At 44.5% G+C, this 20,558-nt stretch overlaps 1 protein-coding gene across 16 annotated transcripts in view; it reads left to right on the plus strand.

The window, feature by feature from the left end:
- The window catches only part of ZBBX (zinc finger B-box domain containing), an 881,823-nt gene that overhangs the window by 465,266 nt on the left and 395,999 nt on the right, over window positions 1-20,558 (plus strand). For all 16 annotated transcript variants that reach the window (XM_029616113.1, XM_029616112.1, XM_029616111.1 and 13 more), the window contains one exon: window positions 14,724-14,911. In XM_029616113.1, coding sequence (XP_029471973.1) covers window positions 14,724-14,911 — 188 coding nt within the window. The remainder of the gene's footprint in view (window positions 1-14,723; window positions 14,912-20,558) is intronic.

The following is a 20,558-nucleotide window of genomic DNA, read 5'->3' on the forward strand; positions in this document are numbered from 1 at the left end:
TAGGAAAACAGAATAAGTTAGGTTGCCACTGATCCCTACACAAAATATACACTTTAGCAGATCCCTCATATCGCTTACATATGCAGAACACAGACAGACCCTTACTAAATACAGAATAAAGAGACCATAAAATATAAATAGCACAATATGTCTGACAGGTGCAGTAGGGGAGGTGGGGTGGGAGGGATAATGATATACTAAGATGTAACATTGTTTCCTAATGGTTATGTTTCTTACCTGATGTACTTTTGTATGGTGTGAACATCAATAAAATGTTAATTAAATATATATATATATATATATATATATATATATATATATATATATATATATATATATACATAGAAACATGCAGACAAAACTGAACTGGAAAATGCAACAAGCCAGACTATATATGCAGTACAACAGAAATATCACCATTTCTCATAAAGCAACAAACAATAAAAATCAAGAAATATAAAACATCAGTTATAATAGAAAAAAACATACTAATAAAAATACATATTTCAAAACATAAAGTATTCAACAGAATATCCAATAATTAACATTTCATATACAATGTTTAAAAAATTTCTCAAACACCAATAAAATATTTCAAAACAGCAGACATCAAACACTCAACAATTAAAACCAATAAAGATGAAAAAAAATCCCCCACTCTTAACTCTTAAATTAGATCAAATAAATAAATAAAATACCTCAGAACTTTTTCTTTTGTCACACACACACACACACTGTCACACATGCTCACTGACTCAAAAATACTGTCACACACATATACAACAGTCGCACATGCTCACCGATTTGATTCCTCACATGCTCAGACACACGCACAAATGCTCAGTCATGCACATACTTTCTCACTTCTCACATGTTCACTGACTGTTGCTACTGTCGCTGCCCGACGTCTCCACTCCGCCTACCTTACCTCTTTGGCGACTCCCTCTTTGCTTGTTGGATGTTTGGCTGCCGCGGCATCATCTTGCCGACCTCCTCCTCCTCGAGCTGGCTGGACACTGCACTCCGCCATGTTTCCCAGAAGCCTAAAGGCGCGTGCGCAGCGTGGCCCTGACACAAGTGCCAGCAGTGGCGCGAACCTCAGGGGTGTCCCTCTGAGATGACGTCATCATAACCGGATATTTAAAGGTCTCTGAAATCGCTAACTAATCGAGTTAGCAAGGGCTTTCTCCAGGTATCGCTGCGGATGGGATTTGTTCTCTGCATACCTTACTACTCTGCCTCCTCAGACTTTACCAGGGGTACCCGCTCCTCAGGGGCCATGCTTTCTCTTTTGCCTTTCAGGTCGCAGCCTAGAACTGGTACTCGCTCCTTGAGGGCCTACATTCTCGGATCTGCTTCTGAATACCACTTCTGCCAGGAAGTCATCGCTGCCTACAACACTAGTGAGTTACCATTTTTCTCTCAGAGCTTTCCCTGGAACCAGGTACTCGCTCCTCGAGGGCCTAATCCATTCCAGCTCCTGGGCTGCTTCAAGAGACTATTGTGTGAGTGTTACCATCAAGGTTCTATTCCTGAACTCTGCATACCCTTCCTACTCACTATACTTAGTTTCTCTACAGCTCTGCCACCCTGGGATCACTGTTCCAGTATCTGAGGGACTACAGCCCAACCAGGCACTTCCAGCTCACTACTGCCACCTCTGGTGGTTCAATATACTGTTTAATAAAAAAACTAGTGTGTCTGTCTCCAAACTCTGAACCTGACCAGTGGTCCCTCTCGGGATCTTCCCCCGGGGGCGTGGTCATCTGCCACCGGCCCAAGGATCCACCCAAAACTATCCCAAACAATAACAGATTGCTAACTCCATGGATCCGGTACAACTCTATGCCTTGCAGGCCATACTGGGCCTGGCCCATCGCAATGTGGAGCAGCAAGATGCCTTGGAGAAGCTTACTTCAATGTTTCATCAGCTACACACACAGAAGGTTCAAGGCACAGCTTCCAACCATGAAGGTCAGTTACAGGAGGTAACTTTAAAGACTGCTGTACCACTGGCGGCTCCAATCCGCTTTTCCGGAGAAATCCAGAAGACCCGGGGCTTTTTAATCCAGTGCTGCATGCATTTTGCCTTACAGCCGTCATTGTTTCCTACGGCTCTCTCCAAGACTACCTACATCCTTTCATACCTGGAAGGTAAGGCCTTGTCTTGGGAATCTACCTTGTGGGAACACAAGGACCCCATTTTGCAGGACATAGAAGGATTTATGGACTTGTTTAAATCCGTTTTCGATGACCCTGCTCGAACTTCTGTAGCCGGTTCTCCTTTGGTTGAATTGAAGCAAGGCAACAGATCATTGGCTGAATTTGCCCTAGAGTTCAAAACTCTTGCAGCAGAACTCCGCTGGGACCCCAAATGCCTCAAGACTCTCTTTTGTAGAGGCCTGGATACCCATTTAAAAGATGAGCTGGCCGCTCGCGAAACACCTGACTCGCTGGACGAATTAATAGCCTTGGCCACTCGTATTGATCACCGGCTCCAGGACAAGGTGAACGAACTCCGGCCTAAGAAGTTATCTGGGTTGAAACAGGCTAGTATTGCATCTGCACCTCGGATGGTTCCAGTAATCCCTGCTGCTGATAAAGATGAACCGATGCAACTTGGTCATGGGTGTTTGACTTCCAAAGAGAGAAGACTTCGGAAGAAGCGCAGCCTTTGCATTTACTGTGGTCAGCCTGGCCATGATGTCTCTACATGCTCCATTAGTCCGGAAAACGGATGGGCCTAAGTCCTGCAGGAGGACTGTTCTTAGGCCATACTGTGTCCTCTCCTCCGCTCTCTGTCCCAGTCTCATTGACCTACGGACGAGTCATGGTTCAGACTCCTGCCCTAGTGGACTCAGGGGCAGGAGGCAACTTCATTCTCAGATGTTTAGTGGAATATTTGAGGATCCCCCTCATCAAATTAAAAGATCCACTACTGTTGTCCTCCATTCATGGAGAGCCCTTACCGGGCGACGAGACTTACCAAACCGTTCCAGTTACTCTTCGCACCAGAGCTCTTCATAAGGAATCGCTCTCCTTCTTTGTACTGGAAAAGGCCATGCTCCGTATCGTCCTGGGGTTACCCTGGCTGCAAGTTCACCAACCCCAATTTGACTGGGTGTCCCTGGATCTCTCTCGCTGGGGCCCAAAATGTCATGGGAAATGCCTTAAGGAGATCTCGCCTATTATATGAATGCCTACAACTCCAGTGATGCCAGGACTGCCGCCCCAATATGCATCCTTCGGGGATGTATTCTCCAAAGAAGAAGCTGATATTCTTCCTCCACATAGGCCCTATGACTGTGCCATAGGACTGAAGCCCAATACTGAGCCACCGAAGGGAAGAGTGTACCCCCTCTCAGCTCTCAAGAATAAAGCAATGTCGGAATACATTAAAGAAAATCTCCAGAAGGGCTTTATCCGATCATCAAAGTCGCCAGCAGGCGCAGGCTTTTTCTTTGTTGGGAAGAAGGACGGTACCCTACGTCCATGTATTGATTATCGAGGTCTAAATGAGATCACGATCAAAGACAGTTACCCCTTGCTGTTAATCTTGGAGCTGTTTGACAGGCTGCAAGGGGCCAAGATATTTTCAAAGCTTGACCTGAAGGGGGCTTACAACCTCATTCGCATTCGGAGCAGCGATGAATGGAAAACAGCCTTCAGTACGCAAGACGGCCACTTCGAGTATCTTGTAATGCCATTCGGATTGTGCAATGCACTTGCCATTTTCCAAAATATGATGAACAACATCTTGTGGGATCTGCTGTACAAGAACGTTGTGGTCTACCTGGATGATATACTCATCTTCTCCCAGGATTTGGACACCCACATTGCAGACATTAAGCAAGTTCTTCACCGTCTCCGCGAACATCGGCTGTACGCCAAACTCTCTCTAAGTGTGAATTTCACAAAGACTCTGTGCCTTTTCTAGGCTACATAGTGTCAAAGGAAGGCTTCCTAATGGACCCTCACAAACTTGAAAGTATCAAGAATTGGTCTCAACCTACCAACCTGTAGGCTTTAAGGAGATTCCTGGGGTTCACCAATTACGATCGAAGCTTTATAAAGAACTACTCTTCTTTAACCGTACCCTTGACTGCGATGACCTGCAAGGGTGCCAATGCTTCAAAATGGTCAGTGGAGACCATTTCCGCGTTTGAGAAATTGAAGACTACTTTCTCCACTGAACCGTGCTTGCAGCATCCAGACCCCAACAAGCCCTTCATAGTAGAAGTTGACACTTCAGATGTGGGGGTAGGGGCTGTGTTAAGCCAACCTGGAGATTCGAAAGCCTAACGTCCCTGTTCATTCTTCTCACGAAGATTTTCTCCAGCCAAGAAAAACTATGGGATAGGCGATAAAGAACTCTTGGCAATAAAGCTTGCATTCGAGGAATGGCGGCCTTGGCTCGAAGGTGCTCAACATCAAATAACCGTATTCAAGGATCATAAAAACCTAGAGTTTCTCCACCACGCACAACATCTGAATTACAGACAGGCCAGATGGTCATTATTCTTTAATCGTTTCGATTTTGTACTCAAGTTCCACCCTGGAGATCGAAACATCAGAGCAGACGCGCTTTCACGCTCTTTCCATTCAGAGGATGTGCCTGATGAGCCATAGCACATAATTGACCCGAAGAAAATCCTCTTGGCATCCACACAGTCAGTGCCCACTGGAAAAACTATCGTTCCAAAGAAACTCAGGAAGAAAGTGCTCTTTTGGGCGCACGATTCCAAGCTGGCTGGCCATCCTGGTCAACGCCGTACCCTGCTCAAGATTCAGGAGCTGTATTGGTGGCCTATCATCAAAAAGGATACCTATTCCTACATGGCATCCTGCACCAATTGTGCTTAGAACAAACCTGCTTCTGGACAACCATGGGGTCAAATGCAACCTTTGCCAGTTCCGGATCGGCCCTGGTTGCACATCGCTACTGACTTTGTAGTTGATTTACCTACTTCTGGTGGAATGAACACCATCTGGGTGACTGTGGATTGATTTAGCAAGATGGCACACTTCGTGGCGCTCCCTGGCATACCTTCAGCCTTGGAGCTTGCAAAGCTCTTCATAACGCACTTATTCCACCTCCACGGCCTACCTTCACACATCATATCCGACCGTGGGTCCCAATTCATGGCATGATTTTGGAAGGCCTTGTGCAAGTTGTTCGACATCACTCTGGACTACACTTCAGCCTACCATCCGCAGTCGAATGGCCAGACGGAACGGATGAATCGTACGATGCAGCAGTTTATTCGAGCCTATGTCACGTCCCGACAGAATAACTGGGCCAAATTGCTTCCATGGGCTGAATTCACCATCAATTCTCATCCAGCAACTTCTACTGGATTGTCACCATTTGAAGTGGTTTTTGGACGTTCCTACCATTTGAAGTGGTTTTTGGATGCCCTACAGAACCTGCCACAGGTTGGTCACGGACCATGGTGGGAGCGAGACAGGCTCAGGCTGAGACTCTGGTGAGGACAGGAGCCAAGACATTCCTTGGAACGAGGAACATGGCTTGGAATGAGGAGCAAGGAGATCCAATGGCTGGACAAGCTCCACGAACCCTGAAACTAGGAACTTGAGACTTGACTTGAAAATTGGCTTGGAACTCTGAACTCTAAAAACATGGATGAACTCCGAGGACTCAATCCAGTGAAGACGGACTTGGAAGCAGGCCCTGTGTCAGGAAGTATCCTACATAAACTCCCATGGGCTGGTCACAGACCATGACGCTTGCATACCTGGAGGAAGAACGAGGAAGGATCTAACAGGCTGACCTTGGAACAAAGACAGGAACATCAGGAACTTGAATGAAGACTTGAACAAAGCGAAGATTCAGGAGACTTGAATGAGGCACTGATGAGAGACCAGGAATGTGGAACATAGAACATGAAGGAGCTCTGACGAGGAACATGGAGACCAGGAACATGGAACCGGAACTTGTAACAGGAACAAGAAGATCAGGAACATCCAAGGAAGAACAAGAAGACCATAAAGATAGAAGTATGATCAAGGAAGACCTTGCAGGAAGAAGCGCCATGATGACCATGATGATCCAATGCAAAGGCCCTGAGGAACTGGCAGAGAGCCCTTGTATAGGGCTGAAGGATTGATGAGGTAGTGACATCAGCCAGGGCTAAGAACATAAGAACATGCCACACTGGGTCAGACCAAGGGTCCATCAAGCCCAGCATCCTGTTTCCAACAGTGGCCAATCCAGGCCATAAGAACCTGGCAAGTACCCAAAAACTAAGTCTATTCCATGTTACTGTTGCTAGTAATAGCAGTGCAGGCGCAATAGCAGCAGCCTATTAAATCAACTTAATTAATAGCAGGTAATGGACTTCTCCTCCAAGAACATATCCAATCCTTTTGTAAACACAGCTATACTAACTGCACTAACCACATCCTCTGGCAACAAATTCCAGAGATTAATTGTGCGTTGAGTGAAAAAGAACTTTCTCCGATTAGTTTTAAATGTGCCACATGCTAACCTCATGGAGTGCCCCCTAGTCTTTCTACTATCTGAAAGAGTAAATAACCGATTCACATCTACCCGTTCTAGACCTCTCATGATTTTAAACACCTCTATCATATCCCCCTTCAGCTGTCTCTTCTCCAAGCTGAAAAGTCCTAACCTTTTTATTCTTTCCTCATAGGGGACCTGTTCTATTCCCCTTATCATTTTGGTAGCCCTTCTCTGTACCTTCTCCATCGCAATTATATCTTTTTTGAGATGCGGCGACCAGAATTGTACACAGTATTCAAGGTGCGGCCTCACCATGGAGCAATACAGAGGCATTATGACATTTTCTGTTTTATTCACCATTCCCTTTCTAATAATTCCCAACATTCTGTTTGCTTTTTTGACTGCCGCAGCAAACTGAACCGACGATTTCAATGTGTTATACACTATGACGCCTAGATCTCTTTCTTGGGTGGTAGCACCTAATATGGAACCTAACATTGTGTAACTATAGCATGGGTTATTTTTCCCTATATGCACCACCTTGCACTTATTCACATTAAATTTCATCTGCCATTCCGATGCCCAATTTTCCAGTCTCACAAGGTCTTCCTACAATTTATCACAATCTGCTTGTGATTTAACTACTCTGAACAATTTTGTATCATCTGCAAATTTGAATACCTCACTCGTCGTATTTCTTTCCAGATCATTTATAAATATATTGAAAAGTAAGGGTCCCAATACAGATCCCTGAGGCACTCCACTGTCCACTCCCTTCCACTGAGAAAATTGCCCATTTAATCCTACTCTCTGTTTCCTGTCTTTTAGCCAGTTTGCAATCCACGAAAGGACATCGCCACCTATCCCATGACTTTTTACTTTTCCTAGAAGCCTCTCATGAGGAACTTTGTCAATCGCCTTCTGAAAATCCAAGTATACTATATCTACCGGTTCACCTTTATCCACATGTTTATTAACTCCTTCAAAAAAGTGAAGCAGATCTTGGGTAAAGCCATGCTGACTTTGTTCCATTAAACCATGTCGTTCTATCTGTTCTGTGGGCCCTAGAAGAGAGGCTTGCATGTATGCCTAGGATGTCGGGTGCAGGAGGGAGTTGGCGGCGTTCCAGCTATGAAGATGATAACAGCAGCGGTGGTCTCAGGCCCGCTGCAATGAAGGTGACTGCAGGAGCAGCAGGGGTGATGGCAGCCGGTGGCGGCAGCAGCACTCAGCCACAAAGAAGATCTTGACAGTGGCTCCCAGCTGCACAGATGGCTGGAGCCATTGGCGGCACCTGGGCTGCGAAGAGCAGGAACGCCGGCAGCACTCAGGCCGTGAAGAAGCAGGCGTCAGTGGCATCAGGCCGGTGAGTGGAGCCGCTCGTGGGCCTATCACGGAAGCGAGCGCAACATTTTCTCAGATGCTCAGTGACACAAACTGTGTCTCACACATTCTCAGACGTTCACTAACATAGATGCTCAATCTCACACACATTTTCTAAGACAGTCGCTGACACAAGCACTCAGTCTTGCCCACACTTTCTCAGACGCTTACTGGTACAGATGCTCAGTCTCACAAACTCAGTCTCACATGCTGAGTCACACATGCTTACTCATATATTGTCACACACACTCTCAGGCTCTGACTGGATTGCTCACACACTCTCTTCCCACCCCTAAAAAAATGCAGGCACAATAGCAGCAGCCTATTAACATTTTTTTAAAAGGTTTTTACTCACATTGGTGTTTATGGAGATGCAGGCAAAGCCCTCGGTTAATAGGGTCTCAGTGAGCTGCCTGCTTGCTGCTGCGGGAGGAGGCATCCTTTGCCATAGGTAGGGGCAGGCTATAAGCCTCAATACTGGGTTTTTTTGGGGGGGGAGATTTATTTTCCATAGCCTCAGGATAAGAGGGTCCCACGACAGAGGAACAGAAGGCATGCAACATGGAGCCCATGGCAAGGCAGTAGTGGGATGCCTACCGCCCGCCTTCCAAAGGGAAAGAACCAATACGAGCCAGTTAGGGAAGGCGGCTGCACTTTTTCCTGCCTCCGTGGTTAAGGTGGGGGATGGTCCGAGTCTCAGAGACAGCAGCGGGAAGAGTAGGGTGTCACTGCTTCTGCCATGTGAAACTTTAAAGTCACATAGGAAACTTCCACCACGGGACAAGAGTGGCTGCAGGCGTGGAGCCACTGTGACCAACACTAACCATGTGATTGGCTGGACCGGCCCATCAGGGCATGCCTGAAGCCCTGATAGGCCAATCCACCCCTGAATAAACCCCCGCTCCAGATTTTCCTTTATATATTCTCTCATGGCTTTGTTTTTGGAAGAGTAAAGAAGGTACACCCTGCCTCGCTGCAGCACTTTCCCCTGAAGGAGATCTATGAGGCAGTGACATCATCAGCCAGGGATGTGGATGGGCCCTTTAAATCCAGAAGAGAGGCAAGGACTCCACCTTTTTTTTGCTGTAAACATACATGAACTCGGTATATTGAGAAGGAAGACCCTGAGGAAGAGGCACCGAAACTCAGACCACTGGAATTGATGGGAAGATGTGCGGAAGATGTTGCTGGCAGGGAAGTCCCCAACAAATTATCTCTAGGGATTATGCTGCATTAGTCAGGGCAGTCCAAGAATGATGGGATTTAGTAGGGGGTAGTCAAAAAATGTAAGGCTTTTCTTTTGCAGGGCTCCAATTTGTACAGTTAAAAAAGTGGTTGTTGTTAGGGTGCTGAGCCAGAGGTGGACCCTTGGGCCAAGGTGGGGTTGACGCAACCCGTAGGTAGGGACCTATGGATCCCCACCATCAGCAGGCAAAGTGGGCCAATGTATGGAGGCCAGCTGGCGCTTCACCAATACTAGCCCTCATTCCCCGCAGGTTGAACCTTTGGGTCCCGGGGCCAGCTGGACTTAGGTGGGCCGCCGTATGTCATCGATGGGGGGATTGAGGTCAGCCCAGAGATAGCAGTAGAGAGATGGTACAGTCTGGTACTGCACGAGGTAGTGTCCCGGAGACTTGGGTGCCCAAGGAACAAAGTCAGACAGGGGACGGCCGAGCAAGAGCAGGCCGAAGCCTGAATAGGCCAAGTCCAGGACGTTGGCTGAAGAGGCGACATAGAGCAAGCTTGAGTCAGGGCTGGTGGCAATCTGGAAGTAGTGGCAAGCAAGGCTGAAGTCTGATCACAGAGATAATCAAACGTAGTCAAACGAAGCAAAGGTCCGAGCTTGGAGAGAGGCAACGGAGAAGACAGGCAATGCAGAGGTCCGGGCTTGGAGAGAGGCAACGGAGAAGACAGGCAATGCAGAGGTCCGGGCTTGGAGAGAGGCAACGGAGTAGTCAGGCAATGAAGAAGTCCGGGCTTGGAGAGAGGTAATGGAGTAGTCAGGCAATGCAGAGGTCCGGGCTTGGAGAGAGGCAACGGAGTAGTCAGGCGATGCAGAGGTCTGGGCTTGGAGAAAGGCAACGGAGTAGACAGGCGATGCAGAGGTCTGGGTCTGGAGAGAGGCAACGGAGTAGTCAGGCGACGCAGAGGTCTGGGTCTGGAGAGAGGCAACGGAGTAGTCAGGCGATGCAGAGGTCCGGGCTTGGAGAGAGGCAACGGAGTAGTCAGGCGATGCAGAGGTCCGGGCTTGGAGAGAGGCAACGGAGTAGTCAGGCAATACAGAGGTCTGGGCTTGGAGAGAGGCAACGGAGTAGTCAGGCGATGTAGAGGTCTGGGTCTGGAGAGAGGCAAAAGAGTAGTCAGGCAATGCAGAGGTCTGGGTCTGGAGAGAGGCAATGGAGTAGTCAGGCGATGAAGAGGTCTGGGCCTGGAGAGAAGCAATGGAGTAGTCAGTCGATGCAGAGGTCTGGGTCTGGAGAGAGGCAATGGAGTAGTCAGGCAATGCAGAGGTCCGGCTCTGGAGAGAGACATAAACGTAGTCAGGCAAAGCAGAGTCAAAGTCCCTGTAGGCAATCCGAGGAAGGGTTGAAGAGCAGGAACGCAGGAACGAAGGAATTAGGAACCGGGGTCAAATGAGGAACAGGAACACAGGAACGAGACAAATCTCACAGGAGGCAACAAGTACTTGACCAGCGAGGAGACCTATTGCCAAGGCAAAGCTAGGGAGCGGAGCCTGGGCTTAAATACCAGTGCTCCGCTGACGTTATCATCCGGGGCTGCGGGCCAGCAGTGGAAGTGGTAGCTGGACTGGAGACACCTGGGGCCGTAGCTGAGTCGGAGGCACCAGGGGTGGCCCGAGGATGGAGCTGGCAGCCTACTGCCACCAGAGACGAGGGACCAGGCATTGGAGTTACTGAAGAGAGGTGAGGGGGCCGTGCCGCGGGTCTGCTGTGGATGGCACACGTAACATAGGGAGTCTGAATGTGGTTCTCCATATATGAACGATATCCTTACCAAGGGTTTTTAAGAAGACCACTGAGAAATGATATTGCTTTACCAAGACCTCCTCAATGAAATTTCCCCTGGACCCGGAGTCCAGGAAGGCTTCTGTGTCAGTCCAAGGTTAAGCAGTGTGCAACGAGGAGAGATTGAGGCAGGAGAAGGCAAGACAGGAGTCAGGAGCCAAAACAGCGAGGGCAAGAGGGTAGAAGTGGAGCAGGGAGAACAAAGAAAGGGACTAGAAGAAGAAAAGGCAAGGCATGGTCAAGAAAAGCATGGCAAGGACAGGAGCTGGAAAAACAAGACAGGACCAAGAAAAAAAGAGGATCAGGAATGAGAGAAAGAAGAGCAACATGCACTCTCCTAGGCAGGTGGATCTGTTGGTAAGGTGCTAGGAGGTGGAACTGAGCTTCTTTATATACTAGAACTGGGATGACATCAGTCAGCACCCACGGGAAATGCTGGCTGCATGATCTATGAAAGGGCTACAGGAAGTGCAGGTGGTTTCAACTAAGCCCAAGGATGCCACACGCTGCAGGAAGCTATACCAGGACTGTGGAGGTAAGGGACATTACATTCAGGCAGTTGATTCTATAAGACTGGGCTTATTAACAAAAAAGCCCTTTAAATGACCATTTTTAAAAGTTGGGATGGTTAATAGGTTTTTTTCCTGGGATGAAAGGGGCCTAGATGGTAACTATGGACTTATGAAATTGGCCAAATAAAATAGACAATCCATTTTTACAGATTTGAAAAGAAGAGATAATATCCTAAACTTATGGGTAGATTTTATAAATTTGTGCGAGCGCGTACTTTTGTTCGCGCCTGGTGCGACTTTGGCAGGTGCCAGGCTTTTAAAATTCACCCATTAGATGCCAGTGGATCTGGGTACATTCCAGTGCATAAGTATTACACGCACATCTCTTGGCCATGCCCCAAAAAGCCCCTGCCCATACTATGCCCCTTTTTGAAATTGCATGAAATATGCGCACTGCGGGAGATATACACACATCTGGGCAACTTTTAACATTTGGTCAGCATGCACAAGCCCGACTTGTGTGCTCATCCCCTCACTGATGTGCACACCAGTTTTTTTTAAATTCACCTTCTAGTGTTGATTTTCAGCATTCGGCATCTAACTGAGGGGCTTAAATCCAGGAAAATGAATTGTAGACCTAAATTTAGGTTTTAGGGAACTAAATTTATAACATTTTTAGCCTTAAATTTAGGAACTAGGTGAAGTGCTGTTTATTTTTTGAAATTTTACCTCTTCATTTTGTTGCAGGCATTGCTGCTTTGACTGCCTTCCAGTACCAGCTAGGCTTTGTTTGCAGGTCTATTAAATAATGCAAAGACTCACTGACTGTGGAAACTACAAAAGAACAATAGAGACATATTTTATTAAGGAAACCTTATTTTGAGCTATAAGATTTTTCCCTTAGACATAACATGGGAGAAAACCTTTAAAACGACATAAAAGTAACAGTGAACACATTTTTAATGAAGACCTACCTCATTACATAGGAACTTAAACATTTGTGTAACTTTAAAACTGAAAAACATCTAAAAAAATGACCATGTTTTAGAAGGCCTGATTATTATTTTATTTTACCAATATAAGTACATTTGCAGTTACAATATTAAAATAAAACTGTACCTGTAAAATACTGTTATATTTAAGTAGTTTACAAGGAAAATAATAACATTCATTCTGTATCAATTAAAAATACTATTTTAAGTTCTTATTATGAAATTCTTGAAGATGTTCCCTAACAGTTGACCAAATTCTCTGATGGATTCATTTTTTATGTATGTTTGCGTCATGCCATTTATGACTCTATATGCAATAGATACCAATCAGTGAGAGGTAATCGACGATTTCAAGCATTGGTGATTCAAAGGGATGCAGAGATGTCATAAATAACTTAAAATACAATTTGTCATTAATACATTGTGCAGTGTTTGAAGACTGGGCTCAGCTCTTTTCTTCCTGTCTTATGTAGTTCCCTGTATTTTATTCTAACTGTACATGTTGTAATTTTTTTTAAATGCATGTACACTATGAGGCAGATTTCAAAACCTTCATGCGCGGCCTACATTTGTGTGCGCTACCCGGCGCGCACAAATGTACGCCCAATTTTATAACATGAGCGCGCAGCCAAGCCCTAGGGGAGCCCCGATGGCTTTCACCGTTTCCTCCGAGGCCGCTCCAAAATCGGAGGGAACTTTCCTTCTGCTTCCCCCACCTTCCCCTCCCTTCCCCTAACTAAACCGACCCTATCCCTACCTAAATCCCCCCCTACCTTTATTTTATAAGTTACGCATGCTGGCCAGCTGCCGGCACGTGATCCCCCAGCACAGCAGCAAATGACCGCTGTGTAGGAGGCCTCGGTCCCGCCCCGCCCACTCCCCGCCCTCGTCCCACCCCCTTCACAAAGCCCCAGGGCATACGCATGTCCCGGGGCTTTGCGCGCATCGTCGGGCCTATACAAAATAGGCTCAGCACGCGCAAGAGCGGTTACGCGCGTAACCCTTTTAAAATCCGCCCCTTTGTAAATTGCTGCGATCCGTGGAGCATGCGGTATAGAAATATTTATAAATAAATAAATGTTGCTACTTTCCATGTGTATTTCTACAATGTTGAAACATGCACCATGGGTGCAATTTTTTTTAAGCATTCGAAAGAAATACACAGATTACTGATACTGAAAAGTGGTGTTAGTTTGGTGAAATTAAAAAAAAAATAGTCGTCCATCTGCTAAAGTTTTGTTGACATTAATCTGTTAATTTAGCAGTAATTTTATAATAGGCTGCATAAATTTCCAAGTTGCACAATATTAAGATCTGATATACATGTGTAAGTGGGTCATTTATAAAAATGGGAGAGAGAGAGTGTGTGTGAGAGTTCCTAGCTGTAATACCTTCACCCTAGATAGGTATTTATATCTGTATGGGAGGCCCACCTAGTAACTCGAGGTGAGGTTTAGGTATTAGTGTAGGGGGTTAGAGACCACTTTGACATTCAATGTGAGACCGTACGAACAGAACAGTGCTCTCTTGTGAAGATTTGATGACCTTCGGAGTGAGGAAACTCACCCAAAGATGAGATTTGTGCAATGTTCTCTCAACCTAGCTTGATGTTACCCAGGTAGAGAGTCCATCAAGCTAGGTTGAGAGAACATTGCACAAATCACATCTTTGGGTGAGTTTTCTCACTCCGAGGGTCATCAAATCTTCACAAGAGAGCACTGTTCTGTTCGTACTGTCTCACATTGAATGTCAAAGTGGTCTCTAACCCCCTACACTAATACCTAAACCTCACCTCGAGTTCCTAGGTGGGCCTCCCATAGAGATATAAATACCTATCTAGGGGGAGGATTATAATAGCTAGGTTCTCTCTCTCTCTCTCTCTCTCTCTCTCTCTCTCTCTCTCTCTCTCTCAAAATTATCCCAGCAAACTACATGCATACAGTTACATCTGCTATTTAGTATCATAGTTTGCCAAGATAATTTATGCACATTTTTTTAGATTTAATTATTCACCTTTTCCAAATCTAAGATCAAGGTGAGTTACATATTTTTTAAAAATAAAAAAATATGTGCATAATCTTATATGCATTACCAGTGATGCAATTTTCTAAAGGACTATTTCTGCAGAAGTTCCTTTGCAAATTACTTTCGGAAGCAGCAATTCAATAAATTGAATCCAAAAAATAAATGTTTTAAAAATAAAATTTAACATAGTTTATAAAATACTGTTCACTGTTTAGTTAGTTTGTTGGTTTTTAGCAAAGTTGTCTAACTTTGTTTTTATGTATTTGGCTTCTTCCAATCTTTTTTTTACTTTTGAACACAGAAGTGGTCCCTTGTCTGAAAATCAGAACTCACCAGGGTGGAATGAAGACAAGTCAGAATCTATACCTGTCCAGTCTAATCATGTCACCTGCCAATTTTCTCCTTGTTCTACATGCTCACTTAAAATTGAAGACTTTTCGCCTGGTTATCATGATTCAAGCACTACATCTCTGGAAGACCATACTAGTGGTAATAATATAGTACTAACAGATACCCGCAAAACATTTGCTAAGAAATGAGTATCTGTATTGTTCCCATTTTCTCTTGTCCTACCACTATTGCTATCTCCCTCCACCAATTTGCAAGTCTGATCTACCCATCATAGCTGTTTGCTGCATGCGCCATCCTGCACGAACCTGCTGTGCCAGTTCCCTACTGTTTTCCATACAGGCTGGAGGCAGCTAGAGGCACAGGGATAATCATATCAGTAGATGGGCATGTGCGTACAATGCTGGACCTGACAGACAGACGCTATTTACTTGATCCTAGGCATTTCATATATATTGATGATAACAAACAACGTTAGTGACTGTGTAAGGGAGCTTTAATTTACCCAGCAACTCAGTCAAGAATGCCAAACCTGATTTCCACATTTCTGGCCAAAAATGTACAAGAAAATAAGGTATTTCCTTCACTTGAAATGTTACACTATACTTTATCTAGAATGCAGTTTTACTTATACATGCAGACCTCCTCAGCCATTAATATGACTCTATACTATATCATTTTGTTAAATGCTACAAAAATAGCATAATAAAAAGTCATTATAAATAATCTAAACATACTACTTGATATTAAATAAAATCTTAAGACAAAGCAATATTTTGATGGCATAAAATCACATTTGAGATAATTAACCTTGTTAGGAATGCCAAAGACACATTCTTATTTAATAAGTACATGGATAATTAGGGTAAATATGTTGGATAATTAGTCCCTCTGTGAATTCTGTACCTAATAAATGAGGATTAGTTAAAGTTCTGCTCCATTAATACAAATTAGAAACTGTGTATTTTTGAATTTCTTAAATATAAGTTTATTATATTGTATGATTATCTAGAAGAAACTAAGAAATCAGATTTACAGAGTTCTGAGGCATTGAGCTAAATTATTGCTACAGTATTGCTCAGAATTGCACATTTCTCACAAATGGACTGTTCACCATTAAAGTTTGATGTGGAAAATCTTCAAAATTCAATTAGTAAGACTGTAAAAAAATATATAAACTGAACATTTACTATTATCATCTACTTGCAGATACTTTAGAAAGTGTTCCCTAGCCACATGCCTAAAACTCTATCTACTTTACAAAACTGTATCTATATATGATGTACAGTCATATGTATTCAAAACAGCATCATATGTGAAAACGGAATAAACGCGCTATTCCCATGTAGTCTAAAAATTATCTCTTGCAGAGGTAACCTCATATAATTTTATGGCGGGCTCATGTTATTAAGCCTCATGCCATCAATATACAGGTGGTACATACATTCGTCACCAAGAATTTATAATCATTGGTTACTCTGCGAGAGTGTTTGAGATTGTTTGTGTATTATATTTGCAATGTCCAGGTAGTGCGGTGAGCTAGTGTAGCAGGAAAAGGACAGCTCTGAAAATGGCTACGGCCCGACACGATTCGTGTTTCTGTTGCGCTTCCTCAGGGGCCAGCATTTGCCATGTCTAAATTTAAAGAGACAAAGTTTTACTTTGCTGTTGCCAAGAGCTGACTTCACAATATCTGTTACATACTGTTATACATACGATTTCACCGTCTGTGCCAAGGTTACTTCTGCTACCAGGGTGTAGCTATCGCCGGACAGCAGGATCCGCCATTTGAGATGCAGGTTTTAAACCTACTTGCTTCTTGAGAAGGAACCAATCAGAAGAGAAGTTAGGTAGAGTGGGAGCCAATAGGATACTAGAACAATGAGGACCATTCGACTGTATCATTTAATCCTCGGGGAAATTCGGAAGCTAATGTGAATATCCACCATTGTTCACGGTAGTTTAATGTGAAACTATGATCGCCTCCGCGTGGATGTTTATTGATTTGTTTGTGTTGTCCTACTGTCTTGTGTGGTATGTAGAGATTCGAATCTGCTCGTACTACGTGATCTTTAAGGTTCTGACTCCGCTTATAGGCGCAATGTGAACAGTGCGATATGTGTGCCACCACCATAGAAGGCACAGAATGGCATCATCCTACAACAGGACACACATACTACAAAAGGTCGATCACCACATGCAATTCCTCTTCGGTCATTTATGTCATACAATGCCCCTGCCCTTATTTATATGTCGGCCGTACGAGTAGAAAAATTAAAACCCGACTCCATGAACACAGGAGCCGGCTCAATACAGGCAACACAGAGGCACCCATGGTGGGTCACTGTATGAACGTTGGACACACCTTTGATCAACTGCGTTGGACAATTTTAGAACAAATCAATAAACATCCACGCGGAGGCGATCATAGTTTCTTTAAATTTAGACATGGCAAATGCTGGCCCCTGAGGAAGCGCAACAGAAACACGAATCGTGTCGGGCCGTAGCCATTTTCAGAGCTGTCCTTTTCCTGCTACACTAGCTCACCGCACTACCTGGACATTGCAAATATAATACACAATCTATCTCAAACACTCTCGCAGAGTAACCAATGATTATAAATTCTTGGTGACGAATGTATGTACCACCTGTATATTGATGGCATGAGGCTTAATAACATGAGCCCGCCATAAAATTATATGAGGTTACCTCTGCAAGAGATAATTTTTAGACTACATGGGAATAGCGCGTTTATTCCGTTTTCACATATAAAACTCTATCTAGGCATTGCAGTGTGCATAATATACTGTTGCAATGCCTGACATGCTTTATTACATGAACATACTGAATATGTAACTAAATAAGTATTCTATTTTAGAACGTTATTGACGATTATATCGATCAAATATTCAAAGCGACGTCAACTAACATAGAAACATAGAAATGACGGCAGAAGAAGACCAAACGGCCCATCCAGTCTGCCCAGCAAGTTTTCACACTTATTTTTTTCTCATACTTATCTGATACTTTTGACCCTTAGTAACATTTTGGTTCTATTTCACTTCCACCCCCACCATTGCTGTAGAGAGTAGTGCTGGAGCTGCATCTAAGTGAAGTAATTAGCTTAATTGGTTAGGGGTAGTAGCTGCCGCAATAAGCAAGCTACTCCCACGCTTATTTGTTTATCCAGCCTGAGCAATTCAGTCCTTTTTGGTTGTCTGAATATAATTCCACTTTACTTCATTCCCCCCTGCCGTTGAAGCAGTGAGCTGTGCTGGATATGTATTCCAAGAGAAGTATCATGCTTAATTGATTCGAGGTAGTAAGCGCCATAACAAGCAAGCTACACCCATGCTTATTTGCTTATCCAGACTATGTAATTCAGTTCTTGTTGGTTGTTGTCTGAATATAAATCATCTTTTCTACATTCCCCCCTGCCGTTGAAGCAGTGAGCTATGCTGGATATGCAGTGGAAGTGAAGTATCAGGCATTATTTGGTTTGGGGTAGTAATTGCCGTAACAAGCAAGCTACTCCCCGCTTTTTTGTGTATGCAAATCCTATTTTCCACATTTCCTCTTGCCATTGAAGCATAGAGCAATATTGGAGTCGCATTAACCGTGTGTATGTTTATTGAATAAAGGTATTATCTCCAGGTAGTAGCCGTCATTCCCGCAAGCCACCCCCATGCCTCTTCTCTTCATTCACATCCTCTAGACTTTATGGATCCACAGTGTTTATCCCATGCCCCTTTGAAATCCTTCACAGTTTTAGTCTTCACCACTTTCTCCGGAAGGGCATTCCAGGCATCCACCACCCTCTCTGTGAAGAAATACTTGCTGAAATTTGTTCTGAGTCTTCAAATTGTGACCCCTGGCTCTGCTGATATTTTTGCAACGGAAAAGGTTTGTCGTTGACTTTGGATCCTTAAACCTTTCAAGTATATGAAGGTCTGTATCATATCCCCCCTGCTCCTCCTTTCCTCCAGGGTATACATATTTAGATTCTTCAATCTCTCCTCATAAAGCATTCGATGAAGACCATACACCTTTTTGGTCACCCTTCTCTGGACTGCCTCCATCCTGTCTCTGTCCCTTCGGAGATACGGTCTCCAGAACTGAGCACAGTACTCCAGGTGAGGCCTCACCAAGGACCTGTACAAGGGGATAATCACTTCCCTTTTCTTACTCGATATTCCTCTCTCTATGCAGCCCAGCATTTTTCTGGCTTTAACTATCGCCTTGTCGCATTGTTTCGCCGACTTCAGATCGATAGACGCTATCATCCCAAGGTCTCTCTCCTGCTCCTGCACATCAGCCCTTCACCACCCATCGATTACATTTGTTTTGGATTTCCACACCCCAAATGCATGACTCTGCACGTCTTGGCATTGAATCTCAGCTGCCATGTCTTCAACCACTCTTCCAGCTTCCTTAAATCCCATCTCATTCTCTCCACTCCTTCCGACATGTCCACTCTGTTGCAGATCTTAGTATCATCTGCAAATAGACAAACCTTACCTTCTATCCCATCCGCTAGGTCCCTCATGAAGATATTGAACAGGAGTGGTCCCAACACCGACCCTTGCGGCACTCCACTCATCACTGCTCTCTCTTCCGAGTAAGTTCCATTTACCATCACACATTGTCTTCTGTCCTTCAACCAGTTTGCTATCCAGGTCACCACCTTGGCACTCACTCCGAACCATCTCATTTTATTCACTAGCTCCTGTGTGGGACCGTATCAAAAGCTTTGCTAAAATCCAAGTAGATGACATCTATTGCTCTTCCACGATCCAATTCCTTAGTCACCCAATCAGAAAAGCCTATCAGATTTGTCTGACAGGACCTTCCCTTGGTGAAACCATGCTGCCTCTGGTCCAGCAATTCTGCTGTTTGTAGATACTTCACTATTCTTTCCTTCAGCAGCGACTCCAATACTTTTCCCACCACCGAGGTGAGGCTAACCGACCTGTAGTTTCCAGCCTCCTCTCTGTTCCCACTCTTGGAAGAGGGACCACCACCGCTCTTCTCCAATCTTTCAGCATCACTCCCGTTTCCAGGGATCTATTGAACAGGTCACTCAGTGGAGCCGCCAGCACATCTCTGAGCTCTTTCAGTATCCTGGGATGAACCTCATCAGGCCCCATGGCTTTGTCTGCTTTCAGTTTTCCTAGCTCTTCCCATACATTCTCTTCTGTAAATGGAATTTAATCCTTTCCACTCCCCTCCAGTTTCTTGTTAACTAGCGTCGGTCCTTCTTCAGGATCTTCTATAGTGAACACCGAACTGAAGTATTTGTTTAATATTTCTGCCATTTCTTCATCTGTCTCCACCCATTGATCCTTTTCACCTTTCAATTTCACTATACCACTTTGGACTTTTCTCCTTTCACTGATGTATCCGAAAAATGTTTTGTCACCTCGCTTTACCTCTTTGGCAATCCTTTCTTCCGCTTGACTTTTCGCTTTCTTGATTACTTTCTTCGTCTCTCTCAGTTTTACCAGATATTCTTCCTTGTGATCCTCCCTTTGGGATCTTTTATATTTCTTAAACGCTGTTCTTTTATCTTTTATTTTATCAGCCACCTCCTTTGTGAACCAGATAGGTTTCATTCTTTTCTTGCTTTTCTTTACTTTTCTAACATTGCTTCAGTAATTGCTCCTTTTAGTTTGGCCACTGTTGTTCCACATTTCTTGTTTTCTCCCATCGTTCTAGTTCTTCCTCCAGGCACTTCCCCATTTCAACAAAATCCGTATTTTTGAAACACAAAACCCTAGTCTTTGTGCGA

Source organism: Rhinatrema bivittatum, chromosome 9 (assembly GCF_901001135.1).
Source record: "Rhinatrema bivittatum chromosome 9, aRhiBiv1.1, whole genome shotgun sequence".
In the NCBI taxonomy this organism is placed as follows: domain Eukaryota; kingdom Metazoa; phylum Chordata; class Amphibia; order Gymnophiona; family Rhinatrematidae; genus Rhinatrema; species Rhinatrema bivittatum.